This window comes from Amblyomma mixtum, chromosome 3 (assembly GCF_055824585.1).
Source record: "Amblyomma mixtum isolate Tamu chromosome 3, ASM5582458v1, whole genome shotgun sequence".
Lineage (NCBI taxonomy): Eukaryota > Metazoa > Arthropoda > Arachnida > Ixodida > Ixodidae > Amblyomma > Amblyomma mixtum.
Window position 1 is genome coordinate 191957193 of NC_143014.1, and position 25081 is coordinate 191982273.

At 44.2% G+C, this 25081-nt stretch overlaps 1 protein-coding gene across 7 annotated transcripts in view; it reads right to left on the reverse strand.

The window, feature by feature from the left end:
- LOC149353074 (large proline-rich protein BAG6) overlaps positions 1-25081 on the reverse strand; it is a 79498-nt gene that overhangs the window by 21497 nt on the left and 32920 nt on the right. For 5 of the 7 annotated variants that reach the window (XM_089582280.1, XM_089582282.1, XM_089582279.1 and 2 more), the window contains 10 exons: positions 24798-24977; positions 23255-23365; positions 21097-21343; positions 19235-19518; positions 15387-15483; positions 10858-11039; positions 8157-8390; positions 5569-5631; positions 5374-5479; positions 423-655 (listed from right to left, as the gene is read on the reverse strand). In XM_089582280.1, coding sequence (XP_089438406.1) covers positions 423-655; positions 5374-5479; positions 5569-5631; positions 8157-8390; positions 10858-11039; positions 15387-15483; positions 19235-19518; positions 21097-21343; positions 23255-23365; positions 24798-24977 — 1737 coding nt within the window. Of the gene's footprint in view, positions 1-422; positions 656-5373; positions 5480-5568; positions 5632-8156; positions 8391-9669; positions 9796-10857; positions 11040-15386; positions 15484-19234; positions 19519-21096; positions 21344-23254; positions 23366-24797; positions 24978-25081 lie in introns of all 7 variants that reach the window. The other 2 variants (XM_089582286.1, XM_089582283.1) reach the window with 2 other exon arrangements.

Sequence of the window (25081 nt, forward strand, 5' to 3'; positions counted from 1 at the left end):
TGGAAAGAAAATTGATAGCTGCGACGTTAAGAGACAGGAAGAGGGCAGAGTAGATGAGGGATCAAACACGGGTTAACGATGTCCTAGAAGTCAAGAGGAAGAAATGGGCTCGGGCAGGGCATGTAATGCAAAGGCAAGATAACCAATGGTCCTTGAGGGTAACAGACTGGATCCCAATGGAAGGGAAGTGCATCAGGGGCAGTAGAAAGTTAAGAAGCTTGCGGGGATACCGTGGCTGCAGCTGGCACAGGACAGGGTTTGGAGAGATATGGGAGAGGCTTTTGTCCTGCAGTGGGCGTTGTCAGGCTTATTATGACAATGATGATTACGGTGTTGCTCATAGCCTGAGTCCCTTTGGGACATTAAACCCCGTAAACCAAACCAAATAAAGCTAGGAGGTACAAGAAACCAACCACACCCACCCGCATGTCCTGGATAAGCGGGGCAGCCCATCTTGCAAGCAGCGCATCCCTAGCTGGAACCACCAAACAAGGCAAGTCGCCCAATGATCCTGGGGTCAGGTGCTGCATCACTGCCAACTGCAGTGCACCCTGCAGTCTGTCGAGTCTCCCAGGTTGGTTACCACCCAACAGTGACACCAAGTCTTCAGCTGTCAGTTCCCGGGACAGACTGGCCAAAACACTAGTCACAAAATCTGAAATCAAAAGTCATTTCTGACATCAGCATATTCCCTTTACACACACTACTATCACTGTAAAGACCTTTGCTGCACATCCATATTAAGCACCACCTTTGCTTTGACTGCCACTAAAGCATGAACTAAGTCTGCTATTTAACATTTGTCTCAGAAAAACATTTTCTACTTCGATTGGAAAGCAATAGGACTACAATTTATCAAGAAAACAGTAAACTACAATTAACCGCAGAATTACAGAACTAGGTTAAAATTTAACACATCTGAAGATGCTTATACTATCATATAAGCAAGGTATGAGGTCTCTTCAATTTGGCTGCACTTTCTGCACCAGTTCAAGGAGTGCAGCGCTTTCATCTTTGTTTTGCAAGAGTGCCAGCCTAGTGCAGCACTAGTTCTTGGGCGGCCTGCACCCTTGGAATTGGAAGTGCAGCTGTAGTGCAGCAATATGGCGGCCTCTATGTGTAAGGTTGGAGAAGACTTGACCGTATAAAAAAAAATGATGACTGTTCGTTCTTGAAAGGAGGAGAGGGGTAACTTCATGCGGTCAGAATTGCAAACCTAAACGGTCAAGTCGAGTCCCATGAGCAGCATATTTCAGCGCATTATCGTAAATCATCTGTGCATATAACATGCAACGACTTTTTTTTTTAGTACTAAAACGACATTTTCGTGGGGCTGGTTTATGGCAACACTTATTTAGCTTTGATGCTTGAAAATTCTTCACATGGTTCGAGGTTTTGGCAACCGGTGATGTCAATAGCACGCAGCTGGCTGTTATTTGGTGGTGAGGCCTACATTCAACTATTTGTTTTGGAAGCAGCCAGTGGCAAGCTGCATTTGAACCGATGCTGCAAGCTCGCGGCACCGCCATGAAACCTGATGGAACTAGTACAGACAGTGCAGCCAAATCGAAGAGACCTATACTGTTAAGGAAGGCCATTAAAATAGAGAAGTGCATTCCCTTCTACTCAGCGATGTTCTCATAGGTTCCCTCAGCCATATTTTTTGAGAAACACCACGTAAATCGTAGAGTGCCTTGTGACTGATGTCCACAAAAGGCTTTTTTTTATAGTGCTGCAGAACAACAACACACCAACAAAAGGAACAATACTTAGCTTGAGCTATTCCTTGAGAGTCTGCGATACCTATATTTCAGTTCTTGCTCTTTTCCACGTTATGAAAGCTTTGTTTTCAGTAAAAAGGGTCTTTCTGTGATCAGCAAGTGGCAATCTGCTGATAAGGCCAACTTCAAATAAAATTCAAAGGCAATGTGCAACCAAGCCCACTTTCTTGTGACTCAAAAGATTTGATTTCTGCAGATTTTGTGCTTACATTATCTGGATGACTGAATAATAGATGTAATGGACCGACTGCAAAGAATATGATGATGATGATGACAAAAGCTTGAACAACCACAGGCTGCCACGAATCCTACAGCTGAGACTAGTCATACTGAATCCCCAAACAGCTTGCTGGCAGCATGGGTCTTGGCAAGGAGCACTTTACTGCTCTGGACAGCATAGAAAGCGTAGTGATAGGGCCTACTGTAATGGAGCAGACACCCATAACCTATTTGCTAAAGAAATAAACTACCCTTTTTCTTGGCTGCCTATTCTTGACTATAATATGAGAAGTCCACTTTCTAGAAACCCTGAATACAACAAACGCAATCCACAATACTGTCAGGCTTGTTATAAGTGGGCTCGACTGTATGTGGACTTTCGCACAGACATTAACACACCAATGCTCACCCATGAACATGGATGCTCCAGACTATACAAACCAAACAGAAAAGCTACAGTAAGAAATAAAGAAGAGCATACAGTAAAACCCCGCCACAACGAATGCCCCTACGACAAAATTTCTGTCAAAACGAAGTAGTTATGATTTCCCGTCCACAAACCATACCAGGCAATGCAATTGTTTCCCCCCAAAACTAGCACTTTTCGGAGCATGGATATGCGCTTCAGTAATATGTTTGTGAGTCAGTAGCCAATTTTTTTTTTGTACATCCAAATATGCTTTGCCGAAGTCAATTTGCGCTTTCAGCAGCACTGCTGACACTCCCTGCGGAATCGGGTTTAATGAGCAGATATGTGCGCATCAAGATGTGATCCATTGCCTGCGACAGTTTTGCCAATGGCTCAGGGGTTAGAGTTTGCTACCCATAGCAGTTGGTGCGAGCCGGCTTGCAGCTTTTCTGCTCGCTTTGTTGATGAAGACGTAACAGAAATCAGTTGTGTGCATTTCAACGTGAAGTTATTGTGTGGACGGTGACAGGTAACAACTTCAGACTAGTTACCGTATTTACTCGCGTAATAGGCGCACTCGCATAATAGGCGCACTCGCATAATAGGCGCACCCCTAGTTAGGGCGCGAAAAATCAGATTTTTTTATTTCCGCGCATAATAGGCGCACCCCGAACTTGGCACTGTGATCAATACTGTATTTACACGATTGCAAGACGACGCCTCGCCACCCCCCGCTTCCCAATCTTTATTTTAACAAAGTTTTTGCTGAACTACTGACTACTAGTCCCTACTAGTGCTGCTGCCGTCGCAGCTGCTGCGGACCCACAGCACGTGCAACGACATCGCATAGAACAGCCGCACACAGTTTTCAGGGATGCTCACTTTAAACGTCTCTTTGGAAAGCTTCATTTCCAGCCGGAAACGTTCCCGACTTAGGCCCGCGAAAACCTCGGCGCTTGGAGTCGCGTACGAAAATTTAGGGACGCCTCAGTCGCAACTGCCGCACTTCTCGGCCAAGTCGTATTTTCCGACCTGCCGCACGCTTGCCACGTTCGAGAGCAAACTCCCAGCCGTGTAGCTGTTAAGGTGCTTGCCCGTCGAGCTAAAACATCAACGCTCCGCGGCAAAGCCATAAACCACGATAACTATCGCGCTACCGCAAATCCCGGCACTTGACAGCAACAACAACAACAACAACAACAACAACAACAACAACAAAAAAACGAGCTGGAGATGCTGATGGCGATATAGATAGCGAAAGCTCGCGGCAGAGGAAAACGATGATGATGATGAGCTTGGCCTTGGGCGCCTTCCGTGGGCGGCGTCTGGAAGCTCCTGTGCGCGTGTGGGGCCTCCGCGATCAAGCGCCCGTTGCGTGCAGCCGGAGCCGATCGCGGAGGCCTCGGCGCGTGCATTCCGAAAGTTTCGGTGCGGCCCTTACACGGACTTTTTTTTTTAACATTTTCTTCGCGAAAACGGGGTGCGGCCCGTACACGAGTGCGTTTACGCGGTGTGTTCAATTCTGCGAGTCGAAAAATTTCCGGAAATTTTACCCCGCGTAATAGGCGCACCCCGAACTTTGAGCCGGATTTTCTGGAAAAAAAGTGCGCCTATTATGCGAGTAAATACGGTATACTCATGATGCTAGCCTGTTTTTTGCATCTTCTAATACTAATGAGCTGGTACCACGCTGCAATCATGTCCTAAGTAAATCACATAAATGGAGCACATTCAATGCACTTACCATTAATAGCACTAAAACTAAGGCCCTCTTACTTCAAGCAAAAATAATGCCAAAATTAATGGTGACCTGTCATTAGTACTTCGAAAATTGAGCTTGTTCCCTACACAAAGACCCTTGGAGTTAAATTTGATGAACACTTAACATGGAATAATCACGTAGAATTCATTTCCAAAAAAAAAATTGTGAGAAGGTGTCGGCATACTGAGATTACGCTTCTTTCTGCCACAACCCATTAAGATGTTAATATATAATTCACTATTTTTATCACATATTAACTACTGCCACCTGGTTTGGGATAGTACCACCAAAACTAACATCACTAAGCTGTTACTATTGCAAAAGAAAGCTGTTCGTGCAATTGCTAATGCACCGTGCTTAGCTCACACAGAACCACTTTTTAGCAGCCTTCGCACAACGACCATGAACTCCATTTCCAATGATTTACTATTTAAGTGCTACCTAGAAAGCAAAAAAAAACAGGGCAACAATTTGATCCAAGCGATATCTAACCTCACGTAATGTTTACCATGCAAAGCATAATAAAACATAGTATATTCCGAAAACACGAACTAACTATGGGATCTAGTCAGTTCCCAATTTCCGCAGAAAATCACATCGCCGGTATGTCTGTGATTCGCATCACAAAGCGACTCTGAAGAAAATTATGCGTTTTGGTAACTAGTGTAGCAGATGTGTTTTTTACGTGAACATGTGCATTGTCCAAATGATGCTCCCTAATATACTAACTAAATTTTTCTTGACTAATGACAATTTCTGGAGCACCATGAAAGTCAAACAAAGGCACATATTTCAAAATGGCGGACGACCAACACTCAAAGAATTTTGGAAATAGACGAACTAAGAACTTTGGAGCTATACAGTCCAATCTGGCAGAGTTGTGGTCTTATTTCATGACAACGAAGTTCTCGTTTCAGCAAAATTTTTCGCAGGTCCTGTGAATTTCGTTGTAGCGGGATTCGACTGTACTTTGCACCGAGTAAGTGCTAGGTACCACATCAGGCTGTGCACATTTGGCTGAAATGTACATAATCACTAGCAACTCACCAAATCAGATTACACGTCCTGGTAAAGTGTGGTCCAAAGACCCTCAAGACCAAACAAAGGTTGAATAATTAAGTTCTTTTTCTTATTTTTCTTGTTACAATCTTTACAAGCACACACCACTCAGCACGCAGTGACTGAAGTTTGGCTGTACTTACCCTCTCCTAGCAAATTTGGAGACACCACAGTTTCTCGAACAAACATCTCCAAGAGTGACGCTGCATCCATTAAATTTCGTTCCCAGGTATAATCATTGAGCACAATCTAGTAGGGTACAAGAAATAAAGCATGTGAAGGACCAATTCTTTCCTTGACTTACAGTACACATAAAATAGTTGTGCCAACATTCTCACCTCAAGCATGTTGCCTACGGAACTCTGAAGTGAATATGTTGGAACCAACAACCCAGGAGGCAGCTAAAAGAGAAAAGATCAATACTTCAAGGTAACAGAAAGCTGGCCATGTACATGCATGAAACTACGTCCAAAATGCTGCATAGCCCTTCACTTGTCTACAGTAGTCTACAAGGACTGCAAAAAATGCCAGTCGGCTCTCGACCCTTTTGAATGCTTTCGTTCACACAGTTTACACTCAGAACAAGGTACTATCATTATGAACGTTTGCTATTACTACTACAGCTGAACGATACAAAGGGAAACTGATAATTCAGGTGCCACAAGAAGAAAAATTGCCAATTATCAGATTGCAAGAGAGACAACGTATACAGGGATGTTACTGCACACAACAAGACAATATACCTTCCCATCATTGTGGGTATTTTATTTAAAATAATACAAGTACTAGTGGGCCTTCATTTAGCCTAGGAGATAGTGGTATAATATGGGAAAAAAATTCTATGAACGATTACGCGAAATTCAAGCGCAGCTCTGTAGGTGTTTTTGATTTCGTGATATACTGAGGCAAACAAATTGAGATACGTGTATGCATGTACAGTTACAAAGCAGTCTTTATTTCCCACACACACACTCTCTTCGTTCGCTCGGCACGGCTGGTCTCAAGGAGTGTGCTCTTGTGCTCCCCTTCCCTCGCTCCCCTCACGCTCATGCATTACACAGACGTTGACACAGCTCAAACCACGAATGGGCACATAAGAGCTGCACTCAAAAAAAGTCAGCACCCTTGAGCATCCCGCGCTCCCAGGGGGACTGAGGGTAACTTTTGGTTTTCGGCTCTCCACAAAAGCAGAGCTGCTGTGCACTGCCAGAACTGATGCTTTATACCCAATGCACATTTCCAGTCGCAAACTATTTGCTTCGATTCGACAATATTCACTTCGTATCCGCTTTGAACTGATAATTTACTAATCGCACGTGCCTTGGAGCTATGAGGGTATTTGAAAAAATTACCTCTAGCCATGGAGTAAGGTAGACAGCAGTGCCAACTCTGGCACACAGCAATGTATTTGGCAGGAGTGATTTTGCTACACGAAAGCTCCTAGCGCGCGTCCGGCGCTCAGTGTTGCGCTCTACTTTCTTCTTCCACTTCCTGTCGCTTGCCGATGTGGCTTTGTGCACACCTATCCGCTATCCTCTTTGCAGAAATAACCACACCGATGCACTACCTGTCGACACTGATGCAAAACGAAGTGCCTTGGCAACCAGAAGCACAGCAGATGCAGGCAACATGCCACGAAGCAGACGAAAACCATGATGCACACCATGGTGCATGCACGTGCTTGCAGAATAAGGAACAGAAAGCATCTGGCACCTCTGAAACCAGCACCACCGAAGCAATGGTGCAGCAGGGCTGTTCTACAAGCACCAAAACCAAACCCGGGTGCCACTTATCAGTTGCCCCACCAAGCTTTCTCTGATGCAGCAAAATTGATTCCCTCTTATCAGCGGAGTTAATGCTTCTGTCTACCTTACCCTGTGCCCATGGCGTTGAAAGCTTCCCAGATTCCTGAGACTGGCAGACTTGCCCGCTGGCCTTGAGCTTTTTTAGCTAGCACTGTGAGCGCTATCAAAGTGGAGTAGCATGCTCCCTAAAGCCTGGACATCTGTGTCTCAAAGCTTGAAAACATAACCAATGTCAAATCTGCTTAGGCATGTGTCACCTCTGTCTGAATGCAAAGTGTTATAACCTGCACTGTCCAAATAAAACTACTACATGTTGGAGCATTTTAGATTAAGAAATGAGGAAATCGTATCACTGGTACTTTGCAATCGTATGTGGAAGTGCATTTGTTTCATGCGTTTCTGCAACCATGAGATGACTGTGATCTGCAGCTTAGCATGAACAAATATGCATGTATATAAAAAAAACACTTCCCGCCAAATAAAGACTGTTGAAAGTCAGCACTTGTCCCATCCACCCACTCCTGTTTTTTTCCTCAAGCATGAACCAACAAGCCGAGCAACATGTACTGCTCAAAGAGCAGTCACCAGGAATGCTTGCCATACACACGTGGATACACAGTGCTAGCTGGCAGACAACGCAAGGAGTGATCCATACTCATTGCAGTTCCTCACCCTCTGGCAGGTGGCAAATCTGCTTTACCTCATGGCCAGTAGCTCGAATCAGTACCAACTGCACTAGACTACAGTCCTGGACAAAATTTTGCGGAACAATCGAGAGCAGAAGGAAAAAAAATTGCAATTTTTCAAATAAAGCCGCATTGCCTTGCAACCCAGTCAGCTTGTATTCATTCCAGCAAATGGAGAATGAATGTCTCCTCACACTTCCAGGCTTTTCAGTGAATGCAGAAATAATTTTCTGCACACCCTCATCTCTTAAAATGTTTGTGTTTTACTACAATACATGCTACTTCAACTTGTGCATGTGATTTCCATTCGGTTTCCATGCTAGCTTCGTGGCACACATCTGAGGCAAATCTTGTGGCACCAAAAAAAAGAGTTAAGTTGCAGTACTCAATCAAGTACCGTGTCCACATTACATAAAGAGGGCACACGCGTCGTACCCTGGATGCGGAGCTCTCAAGGGCCTGGCTGGACCTACGAACTGGCCCCTCTGAGGCCGAGGTGGACGCTGCACTTCTGGCCTCCCTGACCCGGGCCTCTGCACTTGCTGGCTGCTTCTCCGCTTGCTGCTGCTGCTGAGCAGCTGTTGCTGAGCTTGGCCCTTGCTGTGCCGAGCCCGAGGAAGAGCCAGACCAGAGGGAACCACTACCGCCTAAGCGCCGGTGCTGCCCCAACTGCAAGGTGAATGTGAAAAGCCATGCTGCGTTATAACTGGAGGTATGCAACATGCTCATTTTGTTAAACAAGTGCAGTGCAAATAAAAAAACAGCAACCTGCAGACAATGTTAAAATAACTTACAGTGCGTGTTCCATTTATTTTCATGAGGCCGTGAATACACAGCCAGCAATGTCAGCAAAAATTTTTGCCCACACAGTGCAAGCTTTGCCTTCTGTTTGCTTGCAGAAAGGTCGGTGTCGTCGGCGGCGGCGTTGGCCGTGAGCGAAAAATCCCAGAAGCATTAATAAATAAAATTCTTTCGGGTCGTAGCTTGGATTAGTCTACAAAGTTTTAACTGATCTAGTGTATTGACTACCAGGACATGCAGGCTTTCGTCAGGACGGAAATGCGGCTACCGCGTTCGCAGGGTGCCTCTGCAAGTTTTTAAGCATAATTGGGGGGGGGGGGTTAAGGTTAAAAAAAAAACAACAAATGACAAGACGGTCACCACGTGTCAACGCGATATTCAGCGACAGCTCTTAATGAGATATGCTTTGGTTGAGAATATGAGCGCGACCTCTTACTTGTGCAGTTCTATGGCGCTCTTTTCAGTATCCCATACACAGTCGTTTACGCACCAGCGTATACAGCTCGTTCGGTCGAAAAGCCGTCAGCGTCGTAGTTGTAGTTGCTGACACCGCTCGTCGGGAAAAATCGTATCATGCGAACTGTTTGCCGCAGAATGTTCCAGATGGTGCAATACCATTCAGCCTTTCAAGCAGTATAAACTTACTAATTAAGTTAGAGAACTTGCGGCAGGAATTTGAACCGGCAGCCTATAATCGGGGCTGCGGGTGTCCACCGAGATGTGTGAGACAGTTACTGCTACTTCCTTTCCTCAAATACAATTTTCGTTTCCTTCATTACGGCACCTCTTTCTCTCTCACTCTCTTCTTTCACTCCCACCTACCTCCCTTTTCTTACAGCAGGGTTCGGGTGTCTACCGAGATGTAAGGGAATTACTGAGCCATTTTCTCTCCTCAAAAATGCGTTGCGTTCAAAGCTGTTTCCAACGGGCAAGGTGTCGCGCTGAACGGGCGATGGCGTTCCGTGAACTCCCTGGCAGCGCTGCAACATGCTGTCGCGTTCCACTTCTTAAGGCGAAGCTTCAGCGTCTTCCATTTTTTTTTTTTCCTCCTCGCTTTACAAAATGTGCCACAGTGGCAAAAATGGCACTCCGGCTCAGTGTGCCTGAAGAAAGCCAGATGGCTCACTTGACGGCCCTGCTGCCTTACTCCCCCACGTGATCGGCCTCGAGCTATGGCCATCACACGGCCATGGTTGTCCGTGCTGCCAAGAGGGGCAGCCACAGGACAACGGTTGTCCAGGCTCTGTCGGCGGCGTGTTGATCTGGCCAACAGCTGCGATGGCATGTGGGTAAAAGATAAATATGTCTGCTCTGCTTCCCTCTCTGTACACCAGCTTGCCTAGCCAATAAATTGAAATTGAAATTGAACTTTATTCCGTCGAGGCGGAAAGGGACTCGAACAAAAGTGAAAACTTATCACTTGACGTGGTTCGAGCCCCCATTTACAAGGCATACAGCAGTTGCACATTTACATATATAGCAGCATAGTCACGAGAAAATACACATAGAAAGTGAGTCAAGACCTTCTTGTCTGAAAAGAAAAAATCGCATTTTACACAACAATAAGATTTCCCCATTACATCAAGACCAGCATAATACACCTGAGAAAAGAAAAACATCATTATACAATTACAGAGAGCATAACCATCACTCTTGTTGTGTAAAAAAATTCTTCAGAGTTTGGGTGCTAACACTTTGGATATTAATATTGTGTTTATGGAGATAATTTAACCTTCAGTTAAGGCTGTGGTAGTCATTTCTGCAAGCGTTAAGCAATGACTGCGAAAATTAGCCCCCATGTATGGCAAAATTGCAAACTGCTATTAATTATGGCGTTGGTGTATGGGGGTTTAACGTCCCAAAGCTACTCAGGCTATGAGGGATGCGTTGTAAAGGGCTCTGGAAATTTCGACTACCTGGGGCTCTTTAATGTGCGCCGACACTGCACAGTACACGGGCCTCAAGAATTTTTACTCCAACAAAATTCAACCGTCGCGGCCGGGACTGAACCCATGTCTTTCAGGATAGCAGCAAGCACCATAATCATTGAGCCACTATGGCAGCCAACTGCTATTAATTATTTCAATGTTGAATACTGTGCATTTCATGACTTGGCAGCATGTGGTGGCTACATCTGAAAGCTATCACACATTGGGAAAGTTTGAAGGCCACCAGATTTACCTTTGGAGGGCCTGGTTACACTTGAAGACACTCTTTGACGCTGATGTTTCAGATATGCCTTTTTTTTCTTGCCACTTTTGCAGGGATGGGGGAATGAAAAGGGACTAAGCAACAACAGAAAAAAAAAGTAAGGCATGAAGGCTCTACTCAGTACCTCTGCAGGGACTGTGTTGGTCCCAGTTGTAGCTGTCGTGGGGCCATTGCCTCTGTAGACCAGGGGAGTCTGGCGCATGGACATGTGGCGGCTCCGGCCTGGCATCATTCCCGCTAGAGTGGCTCTCGGTCGGCTCCCACCACTCTCATTGCTGCTTCCTTGACCCATGTGCATGTGCTGGCCTGTAAGGAAAAAAACAAAACATTTGCTTGTGCCTGAATCCCTTCTCAGGCATGCCCCACAAGAATGGACAAGCTGTTTAGGGTAATGTAGAATTACAATACAGTAAACTCCCTTCAAGGTGAACTTGAAGGGACCAAGAGAATTTGGTTGTCTTATAATTGCCTGAAAAAAGGCTATGCGAGCATGCAAGGTGCTACTAAATACAGTTGCTGACCGATTTTTCAGCCTCTGTGGGAACCAGAAAATGGTTAAAATACTCAGTCTGACAAAATCCATGAACTTAAAAAAAAAATCACTTTTCTGAGAAAAACCAGCTATAAAAATCTCAAACGCTATTATTCTTACACTGCTCTTCTTATCCCAAAAATTCGACTTAACAGGAGCCTACTGTAACCCGTAAAACCTCGCTGATATATTTAAAAAAAATTGCAGGAAAAACTCGCAGAATTCAGTAAGCATTTGCGCTGAGCGTGTGAAGGAACTTCATAACGCATCTAGGCAGTCGATGGCAATGAGGAAAGTAACTAAAATCTCTTCCTCGTCGTTTTCAAATGCTTCACCCTCTTTGCACCTAAGTACTGCGGGGAAGCCACAGCGGCGGCTGACGCAGTGTTTCTGCAACTGACCCGCTCGTATGTAAACGCATCGCTGTAGTCCATGGATGCTTCACCTCCTGCTTTTATGCACCGCAAAGAAACCTCAGCTTTTCTCCTTTTCATGTCACGTCCCCGTAAAAATGGATCTCTTGAATTCTAGCGAGCTGTTTTTGTTGTTGTTGATGATGATGATGGTGGTGCTTTGCCTCCTTGCAACTCAGCAGTGCAAAAAAGCCACCATAGCAGGTGACTGCCACTGTATTCCAGATGCAGCGTGTCCTCACGTTCGGCCCATTGTAGTGATGTGCATTTCTCGCCTCAACCGCTGGCTCGTTTACGCTGAAACTGCGCACATAACTTGGGTATTGTGGTAACTTTTGTCTCTTAGTAAGTTTGTCAACGGTGCTAACCTGGTTTAGCCGTGCATGATGCAAACCAGTAATCGTCTGCCTCGAAATCGATGAATCAAAAGCCGCCAACTCTGGGTTTTCGCCGAAGGGCGTTAATGGCACCATCCACTGTTTGCATAGGAAAGCACCACGATGCAAAGGGTGCCGAGGTCATCATTACAAGCTGCGCAGGCCCTCTGATGGAGCCACTGCTGCCCTTCGCGACAATCCGGCGCTGGCGGCTTTCAGTTCGTCGATCTCAGCGCAGACAATTACAGAGTTGCATCATTCGCGGCCAAATCATGTAAGTACCATTGTAAAATTTGCTACAAGACAAAAGTTAAAACAATACGCAAGCTCTGTGCTCAGTTTTACCACAAACGAGCCAGCAGTTCAGGCCAGAAAATTTTTTTAAAGTCTTCACGATAAAGGTGCACATTACTGTATGTTTGCACACATGTGGTTGGTCAATCAACGTATTATACGACCACAATTTGTCGAAATTTTGAACATACTAGCCAGGAAATCGTGTTATCTGGGAAGGTATTACCCAGGAGAAATATAATGTAACTCTATGGGACATTTTTAATTTCCGCGATTTTCAGCGTACGAATTGGCAACGTACCAATGAGGTTTTACCGCATTTTGAATGAGCACATTATGGTTCCCTTAAGGGGAAATGTGGGTCTTAAAACATTTTTATTTCTGGCACAATCTTAATCATAATCACCATGAAAGTTTTTTTTTTTTTTTTTTTATGCAGAGTCCAGATATACAAAAGAATTTGAATAGCTCAACTAGAATATGAGTTATCAGGAGTTCAGTGGTTTAAATTGGGCTCTTTATAACAGGCTTTCAGCCGAAAAAATGTTTATAACGTATTAGAAATATTTACAGAACTGCATCAGCCAAGATGCAATATGTGTGGTGATACACTTTTTACACTTGCCTCAGTGAAAATACATTTAAAAAATATATACATATATGAATAGGACATACAAAATGGTTTGGCTAGTAACTTAGGAAACCAACAAATATAAATTTAATGCATAAAGTAAAAGCCAGTAAAAATAGCGTCACTGCACAGCTCTACTCCTCCCAAATAAATTGATATCAAGCTCATTTCAGCTGCCCAAGACAAACCATAGAAAAATCCCATAAGGCAGAGACTATTTGTAAAATCACAAATGCAGATAGAGACGTGTCAAAACAAGACGGCGCTAAACATGCTTTCAAATGGCAGCACAACTGGTGCTGGTAGGGAAGAGATTTGGAATTGCACACATGTGAATTGGAACGTCATTTCGAAGCTCAAGCTCTGTTTCTCAGCTGCACATCTCGAAAAATTTCCAGTTTTTATTTTTGTACTTTGGGATTGTTTTGCGCGTGGATATTTTGCGGAGATATGGTCTGAAGTATATTTAGTACGAAGCACTTTGTTTCGAAAAATGTTTTGCAACCTCAAGACCCACATCCCTCCTTCAGATGATAGGACAGACTGCTAGCTTATGGTGACATTGCTCACACATTAAAACAAAGAGGTGGGTACGTAAGCAAGACTGCAAGGTTTTTTAGCACTAATGCAGCTTGCTTTCGTCTGTGCAACCATTGAAATTGCTGCCACACAGCCACTAAGAACTCATCAGTTTAAAACACAGTACTTCACTTCCCCCAAAGAAGCTCTGCTTAAGGTATGATGAGGCCCTTTTGTGGGAAAAATTTTTTAATAGCCTGTACAAACTGCAAACTAGTTGTCTATCTTAAAAACCATACTCTTTTATATATATAAAAAGAATTTAATTGAAAGAAAATGTGCAAAATATACATCTCACGCAAGCAGTCATAACTTCAATTTAAGTCGTGAGGCAAATTGCTTTGTACTTATGTACAGGTGCAGGCAGAAGTATATGGAAGGCAATATTAACGAAAAAATTTAATCATTTAAAAAAACGCATTTAAAAATCATTTTAAAAAACGCAGCAATAACAAAAAAAATTGCAAGATTCACTTATTGTGGTTCATTGCAAAGAGAGATATATAATAGGTCAACATAGTTTCAATGAAAATTATTATGCAGGAATAAAGTTCAGATTTCTTGCATAAGAAGGAATGGCAAAAAAAGTGAGTTTCAGGAAGAACGACAAATAACGTTGGAATAACTACAAATGCCATAAAGCAATGTCCAGAAGGGTTAAAATCCATCATATCTGTAGCTCAGCTCCTCAGAAATGTTCTCGGATGTTGATCACCTGTCACAGGCGAGCTTTCAGTTTATGCAGACCAGGGTTGATCCTATTGCGCTTCAAAACGTCTAGTGTCCCTCTGTTGGCATTGCTGAAATTACATCATTATCATCATCAGCCTGACTAACACCCATCGCAGGACAAAGGCCACTCCCATATCTTTCGAATAAACCGTCCCGGTCCAGCTGCGGCCACCCTATCCCCACAAACTTCTTAATCGCATTCGCCCACCTAACTTTCTGCTGTTGGGATCCAGTCTGTTACCCTCAAAGACCATCAGTTACCTTGCCTTTGCATTACATGCCCTGCCCAAGCCAATTTCTTCCTCTTAAATTCGACTAGGATGTCATTAACGTGTTTTGGTTCCCTGATCCACTCTGCCATGTTCTTGTTCCGTAACATTGCATCTGTCATTCTCCTTTGCATAGCTCGCTCTGTCGTCAATTTAAGATGAACCCTCTTTGTTAACCTCCACGTTCTGGCCCCATAGGTGAGTACCGGTAAGATGCAGCTCTTATATACTTTCCTCTTGAGGGATAGTGGTACACTGCCATTCATGAACTGAGAGAACCTGCCAAATATGCTCCACCCCATTCTTATTCTTCTAGTTATTTCCCTCTCATGGACTGAATCTGCGGTCACTACCTGCCTTAAGTTGACATATTCCCTCACCTCTTCCAGCACTAGCTAGCAATCATAGGTTGTTTTTCTCTTCAACTCAACTTCTGTGATGGCTGCCTGACTTAACCATGCAGTGCGTTCCAAACACCTTGCATCACTTTTTTGAGCGTTCCAGTAAACTACAAGACAAAAACAGACACAGATGCTAAGAAACAATTATTATTAGTGTAAACTGAAAAATGAAAATATAACTAATGATGCAAAAATTAGGTCATTATTTTAAAGAAAACTTTTAGACTGTTTTGCGAGATGCGCAGAGGGTAACAACTTTGGCTGTATGTTTGGAATGGTGTCAACTAAAAACATTTTTTCTTGCAGTTATTCAGAAAAGAATGGGTACTCTGATTTTAAAAATTTTAAACATTGCTTTTTTTGTCCCCATGAATACTAAGCTTTAAAAGTGGCCTCATACCTTAACAGGTTTTACAATAACTTACGTTGCAACACCAGGTGAGGTTGATGTAGAAGAGCAGTCATCAGTCCATTCAACATTTGGTGCAGTTGATCATCATGCTGATTTGCAGACTGTGGTGCCTGCAAGTCAATGTACATGCATTGTAACGAAGCAGCACAATACAAAAAAAAAAAAGAATCAAGTGCACATTTGAAAGCCTGGCGAACAAGTAAGTGTGCACAGCATACCAATGAAAAGCATTTGGCCTAATTGTTCTGCCATGTGCAGGTGCTTGCTTTTTAGTGCAACTAGTGGGACAATGAATTCACTTAAGACCAATAAAATATTCTTATCCAAAACGAACGAAATTCATATTCAGACTCGGGAGAAATGCATTCATGCAGATCTGTTTACGGCTGACAGGATTTATTTACAGCCACATACCACAAACTCATTCACTGCATCTACAATGCCCGGGCAGCAATGAATCCTCGAGGATGCAGCTGCGGCTCCCATGTTTGTATCATCCACAGTGATGCTGGAGAGTGTTTGCAGCATCCGAATTTCTGCCCACTGTACATGGTGCACACCGGCCAGGGAATTTTACGAATTCATATCTTCCAGAAATTCGTAACAACCACGACTGTATCATCGAGATTCTACTGCACAGGAAGCAGAGCTACACTATCTGACTTCTTAACCAGCAGTCCTTCCCTTGGCAACAAAAAATTTTAGTTAAAAATTAGAGGAAAAGTGGCTTTCAAATGGCGAAAAATGGGCAAAAAATATATCTTTTTATTACTGTATCCGCTCGTACGCCTCGCTTTCTATGCTGTCCTAAAGTTTCAATGCTGAAATCCATCAAGAAGTACTCAAAAAAAACAACTTTAGAGCACTGTGACTTTAGAGCACTGCATATCGAGAAAATGCTAAAAAAATCACCATTTTTCTCCTCTCAGGTTACCTGACTTGATGCTATATTTTGGCTACGTTTGTTTCGTTGTACTTGCAGAACTCTGCATATGTGGTGATATTCTTCCTTTTTCATTCTGATGTGGAATTGTGGAACTTTGGTATGACATCTTGGTTACTAAAGTTCAGGCATGTCTATGCCAAGTGCTTCGTAAAAATTAGAAAATATTTGTGCTAAGGAAGAAAAAGAATCTTAGTTAAACCTGGATATAACGAAGCTGAAAAAAGTATGGGATTTTTATTCCATCCAGATTTTCCTTACATGCAATTTTCGCGAGACCCAAAAGAACAATGCAGAACGGAAACCAAAATAAGGAATAAATGTAGGTAAAATCACCTTGAGAATGTTTACAGAAAACCCCATTACTCGAAGTCATAAACACGAAGAAGTGTTCCGTGATCACAACGACAGCGTGACTGCTACAGCAGCCACCGCCACCTCTGCCATGGCTCGCACAACGTCGCTACGAGAGGGGTGGGGTGAGAAGGAGAGGCGGGGCACCGCGAACGAGCTAGAGGAGAGCGCGTGCGGTCGCGCGGCTGCCGTAGACCAGCCACGGAGGCACATGCTTCTTCCCACACATTCCCTCTCTCGACCTACCCGCCACTGTTGCCCTAGGAAACAGACTCTTCGCCTTGCATCGCCGCCACTCTCTGCCATCCCTGCTCCAGAATTCCGAGGCGTCAGCGGTATTGGTGCCAGAATCACGCGAGCAACCATGCTGTGGCGATGGGCACCCTTTGCTCGTGCCATTTTGTTTTTGCTATGCGCCATCATTTTTCGCTGCTTTTGAGCATGAACTCTAGTAGTGCCACGTGGTATGACGTTCCAAAAGCGAAAGCAGCGATGATGCGCCGACGGCACTGGAGCAGGACGCAATGTGTCAAATGCGGCTGCTCGTTGTGATCGTTGACGTCTCTCCCGTGTCAGTTGGTGCTTTATCATTCTATAACGTTTATGCCAAAATTCATAACTCTGCACAAGCTAACAGGTAATCAGCTTAGCGAGTTCATTATACCAAGACCAACCGCCACAACACGTTCGCTACATGGAGGTCTCAAATTTACACGCTTTAATGGGGGCGGCATTGGGAATTCAAAAATTCGTTATATCAAGCAATTCGCTATATGGAGGTTCGTTACATCCAGGTTTAACTGTATGTCCTCACGTGTAGCATGCATTCAGAAAGGCAATGAATGTTGAACCAGTGTTCTACCACATTTTGTCTAGTCTGCAGATGTTTCACAATGGGTAGAAAGAAAACATTTGAATAAAACAAGTTCTCCAGATGTACCGTAATTACTCACAAATTAGGAACACTTTTTCTTCAGAAAATCCGGCTCAAAGTTCGGGGTGCGCCTATTACATGGGATAAAATTTCCGAAAATTTCCCGATTTGCATTCTCGCGCTTTGAAACTGAACATACCATATAAAAAATCCAATTTTTCGCGACCAAACTGGGGGTGCGCCTAATATGCGAGTGCACCTATTATGCGAGTAAATGCGGTATTGCTGAAATTTTGTGCACTTTAGTTTGAAAGCACTATTAACATTCAGAAAGAGTTTCATCAAAATCCATCAAAAAAATAAGAAAGATGGTGTTGAAAACGTGTGCCCTTTTCAGAGGAACTGTAAAGGGCTACTGCAGCGAAACACAGTAGGCTATATCAAAATTCGTTTGCTATACAAACGTTCCACTGCACTTCAATGAGAGCATTTCTAGCGCAAATTGGTGCTCAGTGATGTCAGATTACACTTGAGGGTATAAGGACAGAATACCGTATTTATTCGAATCTAGGCCGATAGTTTTTTCAAAAAAACGACATGTAGAACTCTTACGTCGGCTTAGATTCGAGGATTTCGTTTCGAGGTTTCGTATTCGTAAAATACGAATAAATGTAGCACGCAGGTGGCGCCCCCACAAAACGCCAACGAAAGACAGCACTGTAGCCGTTGCTATCCGTAGCCGTTGCTATCCGTAGCCGATACTGATCAAAGCACACATGAGCACTGGCTGCCATTTTGGCCTTGTTCAGTTCTCGTGCGGTGGCGTGAGCACATTTGCAGCAGTGAAGTTTTCGTGCGTGGTTTTTATCACCAACACCATGGCACCAAACAGGCGGTGCCATTATAGTGCCGCCTTCAAGCGGAAAGTTATACTTGCTGCAGAGCAGTCGTCAAATCTTCAAGCCGGGCGGGACTTCGGCGGCTGATCCTTCAAGCCGGGATCAGCCTGAGCGGGTTCCTGGCAATAAATGTCGTTTGCGTGCTGTACCTCTTGTTCGCAGTTGTTTTTTCGGCCGGCCTACAATCGAGGTAAGTTTTTTTTTTTTCTGTGGCCTTCAACTTTCGGGTCTCGGCTTAGAATCGCGGCCGGCCTAGATTCGAGTAAATATGGTACTTTCTTTTTTTATTAATCGAATGGCAAACAATATCACCTCAGTGACGGTAGTGAACATGTTTATATGTTAGTTCAGACTTCAAGTTGTAAATGTCAGGCCCTTAGGCTACCACTAGCCCAACTTAAAGCACACCATTTTCTTACAATGACTTCAGTGGTGCAGGCTTTATGCAGAAGCAGAAAAAACAGTACAGTGGACCTGCACTGAATCGGACTTATTTTTATTTTATTTATTTAACAATACGGTCAACCCTCATGCGATGGTCCTTACAGAGACCTTAGAGAGATTTAATTCTAAATAATGCTTTGGGCCCATCAACGTCAAGAGTACAAGGAGAGTTCTAAATAATTAGAGCACTGCAAAATTCAAATTTTCGATTACCTCAAGTTCAAGATATCAAGAGTAGACTGTAGTACCGTCTATTGCAAAAGTTTACACTTCACTGTGCCTTTCATACCAAAGGCACCACGAAGCCGCACAATTTTCCAGGCAGAGGTGCCTGCAAAGCCATTTACCTGTGTAGGTCCCTGCTGTGTAGCCCTGGAGCTCTGGCTATTACTGCCTCCGCTGCCCACTGGATGCCCGGCACCCACCTGGCTGTGCGTCCAGAATGAATTGCAAGGAAGGCAGGGATCAAATGAGTTGCCCAGTGCACCCCCAAGGGCAGAGCCCAGAGGAAAGCTCAGTGGGGCCAGGCCTCGGAATGGCCCTGGAGATGCACGTGTACCCGTCGTGCCCGATGAAGTGGTCACTGTTGCCGCTCCTGTTGTCTGCGTACGAGGCTGGGAGCTTCCTGAACCTGCACAGTGGGATTCAGTAGCAGACTTTAAACCCCTTCATAAAACAGCTCGTACTGTAAGAAGGCTACATGCTCTATGTCACAGAATATGCTTACAGAGCCCATGACTGGCACTTCCTTTCCTTCAGAGTGCACAGCATACCAGTGTACCAAACCACATTGGTTTGCATGGCTGCAATCAACGCAGACAAGCAACATACTGCTAACAATATGGTTTTGACAAGAAGTAATTACGATGTTTTTTCAGCTAACACCTAAAGAGAAATTCCAATGACATGTATGGTCACATGCAGTACAAAAATTAGCTGTGGTTCAACCTGGTGGAACCTAGTAAGACGAGCGAAAGCTCTGTTAAGCATGGTTGTCCAATCTGATGCCTTTCCATATCGTAAAGATCATCATGTTCTGCTTGACGGCAATGATACACCGTCGAAGCACACGCCACAGGCTTTTATATAGCCAATGGCATGTCACACGATTTCCGGCAGTTGCGAGAATGCCGAAAAAGTTGAAAAAGGCTAAGGTCAGCCAAATACCTGGAACTTGAAACAGCTGTGATTAGAACATCGCATTGAGTAGCCCCACGACCACGGCAAAGGTGGATATCGAGTGCTTGAATATTGAAGGCTGTTGCCTCCAAGGCAACAGCGCACACACACTTACATACGAGTGGGCCAGGTCTGAAAAACACAGCATGTAAAGTAAGAACAGTCACCCTCCCCCCCCCCCCCTGGTGGCTTCCCAGCAGTGCTCAGATGCATGGGAGGGGGGGCATGGCATACAAGAAATCCAAGAAATGAAGATTTCGGTTACTTTTGTCATTGCCATCAAGGGACTGGGTGCGTTGCAAAACTCATCCCGCACTTAATAAGACAATTCAAATGCGGAATAATTTCTGCATTCAAACCTTGTGCCAGAAATGCTAATCGACATTTTTATGAGGTGAAATCATCAACAAATGTCTGCATACCTCACTCAAACATTCAATTTCTGAAATTTAGGCAGTTTATACTACATGTTTTCCCAACTAATACGTTTTTTTTTTTTTTTTTGGGTGGGGGGGCATTTTTTTTCTAAATGTATCAACGAGGTTTCATTGTATAAGTACAAAGCTTCTGTATTTGCAATGTAAAATAGTGAACCTTGTAAACGGTGCAGCCCTTACTGAAGACAGACCCTGCAATGCAGAAAAGCTGGCATGCACCTCTAATGCCACAAAAAACCCCATTGCACACGCACACGCACACACACACACACACACACACACACACAAAATGAAAAAATTTTTTCACTACTTTTACTTTGTTCGTGTACTCTGCACAAGACATCTGCCTTCGTGAGAGTGGGCAAGAGATGTGCACGGCTGCTCATTAAAAACAAGGAGAAACCATGCCACGCATCAATGCGTTGTTCTATCATGCTATCTTTCATTGACAATGTAAACCCTGCAATGACACGAGCTCCTAAGTGGAACAAGCGCAAAGGTCTCATTTTCATCAAGGTGAGGCTAGCAAAAGAAAACCAGTATGACCTGGAATCCGCTAGTATTCAAAGCAATGCATTGTTGCCTGTTCTTACCAGCCTGAGTGGCAGGAGTTTCCTCAGCTGCTGATGTGGCAGAGGGCGTAGTGCTTTCAGGCTGATCCACAATACGATCCAAAGGTGAGGGAAGGTCATTTATCACCGCAGTGGAAATGCTGTCAATAGTGATGGAGCCTGGTCCAAGCTCCATGAACACCACAGGGCTCTGTGCTGTCAGCAGTGCAGGGCCCGTGGTACTGAAGGGGCCCCCACTGCTAGGGGCTGTGCTGCTAGTCATGGGTGCCTAGGAATAAAAGTGAGGTGTAAGAGCTTGCTACAGTTTTGTAACCATTAAGCCTATGTAAACAAAAAAAATGGCTTGGGACTCCTAAAAAGGGTAAAGAAATGTCTGTTATTAAGATGTTGGACTTCACGAGTAAGGTCGAAATGCTAAAGAATGCCTGAAGACTTAAAGCATCAAAAATATTTAGCAGGGAGGACTTTTCATTACATGTGCTTCACGTGCTCCAATCTCTGCACAACATGTTGCAGAGATTAGCAAAAATGCCAACAAATCACACTTGGAATACGATTCCTTCAGTAGAAACCCGCTACAGTAAACTCTGATATAATAAAAACTCAAGATATAGAAAAGTGAAACTACAGTCTCATTTCACCTTCCATAGATAACTGCATATTTTTTTTCCCCCGTTTACAGTGAGGTTCTTTTTTGAAGCAAAAAGCTTCACTAGGCTAGTCAACACCGGGTCTGGCGTGCTCCGTGATCAATTTTAGCCACATCTGCGTGTGCGCGAGTTGGCCGCGTCATGTCACTGGAGAGGCGCAAGTGGTCGGCGGAGCTGGCGCCAAGCGCGGCTCCGCCGGTCGACCTTCACCGTCGTTCGCGCGCTCTGCGCGTTTACCGAGTGTGCATCGGCGCGCGCTCGACTTCCTCATATGACGCTCACCGAAGCCTTTCGCTGATATCCAGGCTTAACCTAAGCTAAGCCATAGCCAATTTTTTTTACAAGAAACAGCTATAGTAAAGAGCGTCTGGCCATGGCGACGTCACGGCAGGCGCGAAGTCAAGGACTGCGAGGCCAACATTTGGAGGCAAATGGATATCGAAGACGATAGAACGGTGCTTTTTGAAATGGTTTCACCACCAAGCTCAAGAGCTGCGAGGAAAAGCCAACCAAACTTTTCGAAAGCCTTGGGACGGTAAGGCAAAGTGCACCACGCACACGAAAGAAAAAAAAAAACAGCTGGCTAAGAAAGTAGAAAGATGGCGACGCGGGGTTGCTGAGAAAGGTGAGCTAGTAAAAGTGCAATGAGGAGTAGAAGAGAAGAAATGGGCGAATGTGCCCAACACGGCAGCACAAAGCATGGGGGAGCGGTTTTGTCGCATGTTTCTTAACTACTGCCTTTTAATCGATGTTGAGGCTGCAGAAGACAAAACTGGAGTTGAATTCATAGCAGCATTGTATTCGTGCAAATGCAGTGCTTCCACAAGACTGAAGCAATAGAAAATGTGATAACATATTGTGATAACTGAAAATAAATACTAATTATCACATAGTAAAGGGTTGATAAGAGCAGAATGGAAGGCATTTCTGTATTTCTGTGTGACCATGACATAGTAAAGATTTTTGCTGGTCCAAGCTACTTTACTATAGAGGGGTTCTACTGCAGTTGACAGTGAGATAACAGTGGGTGACACTGCAAATTTTTTTTCACTGATATGAGTGCATGCCTAGTCATTATATGTGACTGTTAAATGGCAAAATGCAAGTCGGGAATGGAAAACGAACCAAAACTAACACACCTAACCACAGTGCTAAAAATTGTCACTAGCTTATGTTGACACGTCTATTTTGCAACTTAGTACACCAGCCTACTTGATGTTTTTACCGCTGCAATTTGTTTTTTCCTGAATATTTTACGAAGTGTAGTGTAATCAGCCAAACTTTGAGAAATTTCTTTTTTCTGAGATTTTATGGAAAAAGAACTATCTTCATTACGTGAGTACATACAGTACTTGGACAACCACAACAACCAAAAAAAAATAGGGGGAAGGCACATGGGGAGAACGGCATTTCAAACTAGCACTGAGCAAGGGACAACTCTAGTGCTGCCTCAAAGAGCCTAAATGACTCCCATTGTGCAGAACCTACACAACCACACCAGAACACTTGCAAAGGAAACAGCAGATTACCCCTTGGGCGGTCGTAGATGTAGCACTAGTGGCAGTGGTGCCAGAAGTCACCCTTGTGGCAGGAATTGATTCAGATGAAGGGGACTGTGCAGTACTAACATTTATTTGTCCCTGAAAAGACCAAGGCACACAAAACAATTATAAAACAGCCAGAAAGGTAAAAAAATTACCAATGTAGTTCACAACAGCTGACAAAAAAAAAAAAAAATCCCTCTACCTTCACATCTAACAGAGTCCCAACTCAAATATTAACTCAAACTGGTTCATCAACTAATTGCAATAATGCGAGCTTCTAAATACCAGTTTTTCACCTAGATGTTCCACAATTTTTAAAAATAGGGTTTTTGAGTTAGAAGAGCGCTTTTTTCGGTACAGCATTGTCAGCATGATGTGATGTGAGCAGAGGATAGCTGCTTGAAAGCTACACCAAACGACCGTGTCGCTGGTTCCGGGGCATCATCAACGGGTGCCGACCGCCTGGCTACCAGATGTTCTCGCTGCCATATCTCCTGTGCTGCTGTTGGCAAATGCGAGATGAGTCGTGAACCGCGGCACGCTTGCCACACCACCACCAGTCACCCGTATTTCAAGGCAAAGCCTGCTGCCTGCCATCACAGTAGGCACAACTTGGCAGTCTGCAGTACAATATATCCGTTTTACGGAAAACTGTTTTCAATATATAAAGTGAGAAATGCATGTGTTTGTGAAAATATTCAGGAACATTTCTTTATGGCCCATAATCCGTAATACCCGTGTTCGGTGCAACGAGGTTTGACAGTACTGCCCGTGATATTCAATTTTGTTTGCTTCATGCATATCGCAAAGAAAAAATAAATTATTGCACTCGTTAACTTCTGTTCATCATAAATTCCACAAGTACACTTCAACACTATGAAATGAAAGTGACTTTGCAATTTAGGGGTAGTATGCAAGCACCAGGCTTCAGATTTTTTTTCCCAAATGAGGACATGAACTTTAATAACACTACAAAAACTTTGGGGATGATCAATGAGATCAGTTCGACTCTATGCATTAGGATTAGGCTTCGCAACAGCCGTGGCATGACACGAAGCAGAGCGCTCTGCACACGTCTGACCCCTTCAAAGAGCGAAGGAGAGCCGAAAGACTGCTGTGCACCGAATGCGCGCTCCCCTTCAGTGTCCCCTGCCAGCGTGCTCAGTCCTCTCCACTCTCCCATCAGCCACCGTGCCGCTGACAACTGCTGAACCCCGTTCCACGGTTTTTTTCTCCACTGCTCCCTCCTCCGCAAGCTGCACCTCCACATCTGAGGCTTGAGACGAATGTCAACAGAAAGGTTTCGCCGAGACAGGGGTTCTAATGCTACGCATTAATAAGTGATGCGGCACCCAATGGAGTAGCTCGATGGAGTAGCCCCACGTGTGTTCCCTATTCTGGTTATTTTAAGTGAAAATTGTCCGAAAGGTTAAACACTTCATCCTTAAGCGTAACCTGTAACACTGTAGTTGCAAAATTATCTTTAGTGCCTCCAAAAAATTAAAGCAGAGGACAACCGAGTACTAACCTGGAAAGGCATACTAGTGTGGAAAATGCTGTTAGCTTGGCTGGGGCCCAGAAGGCGAGCTCGTAGTGTACGTGGCCTGGCAGCCACATTCATGTGTAGGTCACTCACAGCATGCAGTGCATGGCTCAGCAGATGCAATGCACAGCACACTCCATTTGCCAAGCGATGTGCATCAGCATCCTGGAAAAGTGCCACTCCATGAAACCACCAAGTAAACACCAGTAACAAAGAAAAGGCAACAACATGATGCTAACATATGGTCATCGCTTCAGTTTCAGTAAATG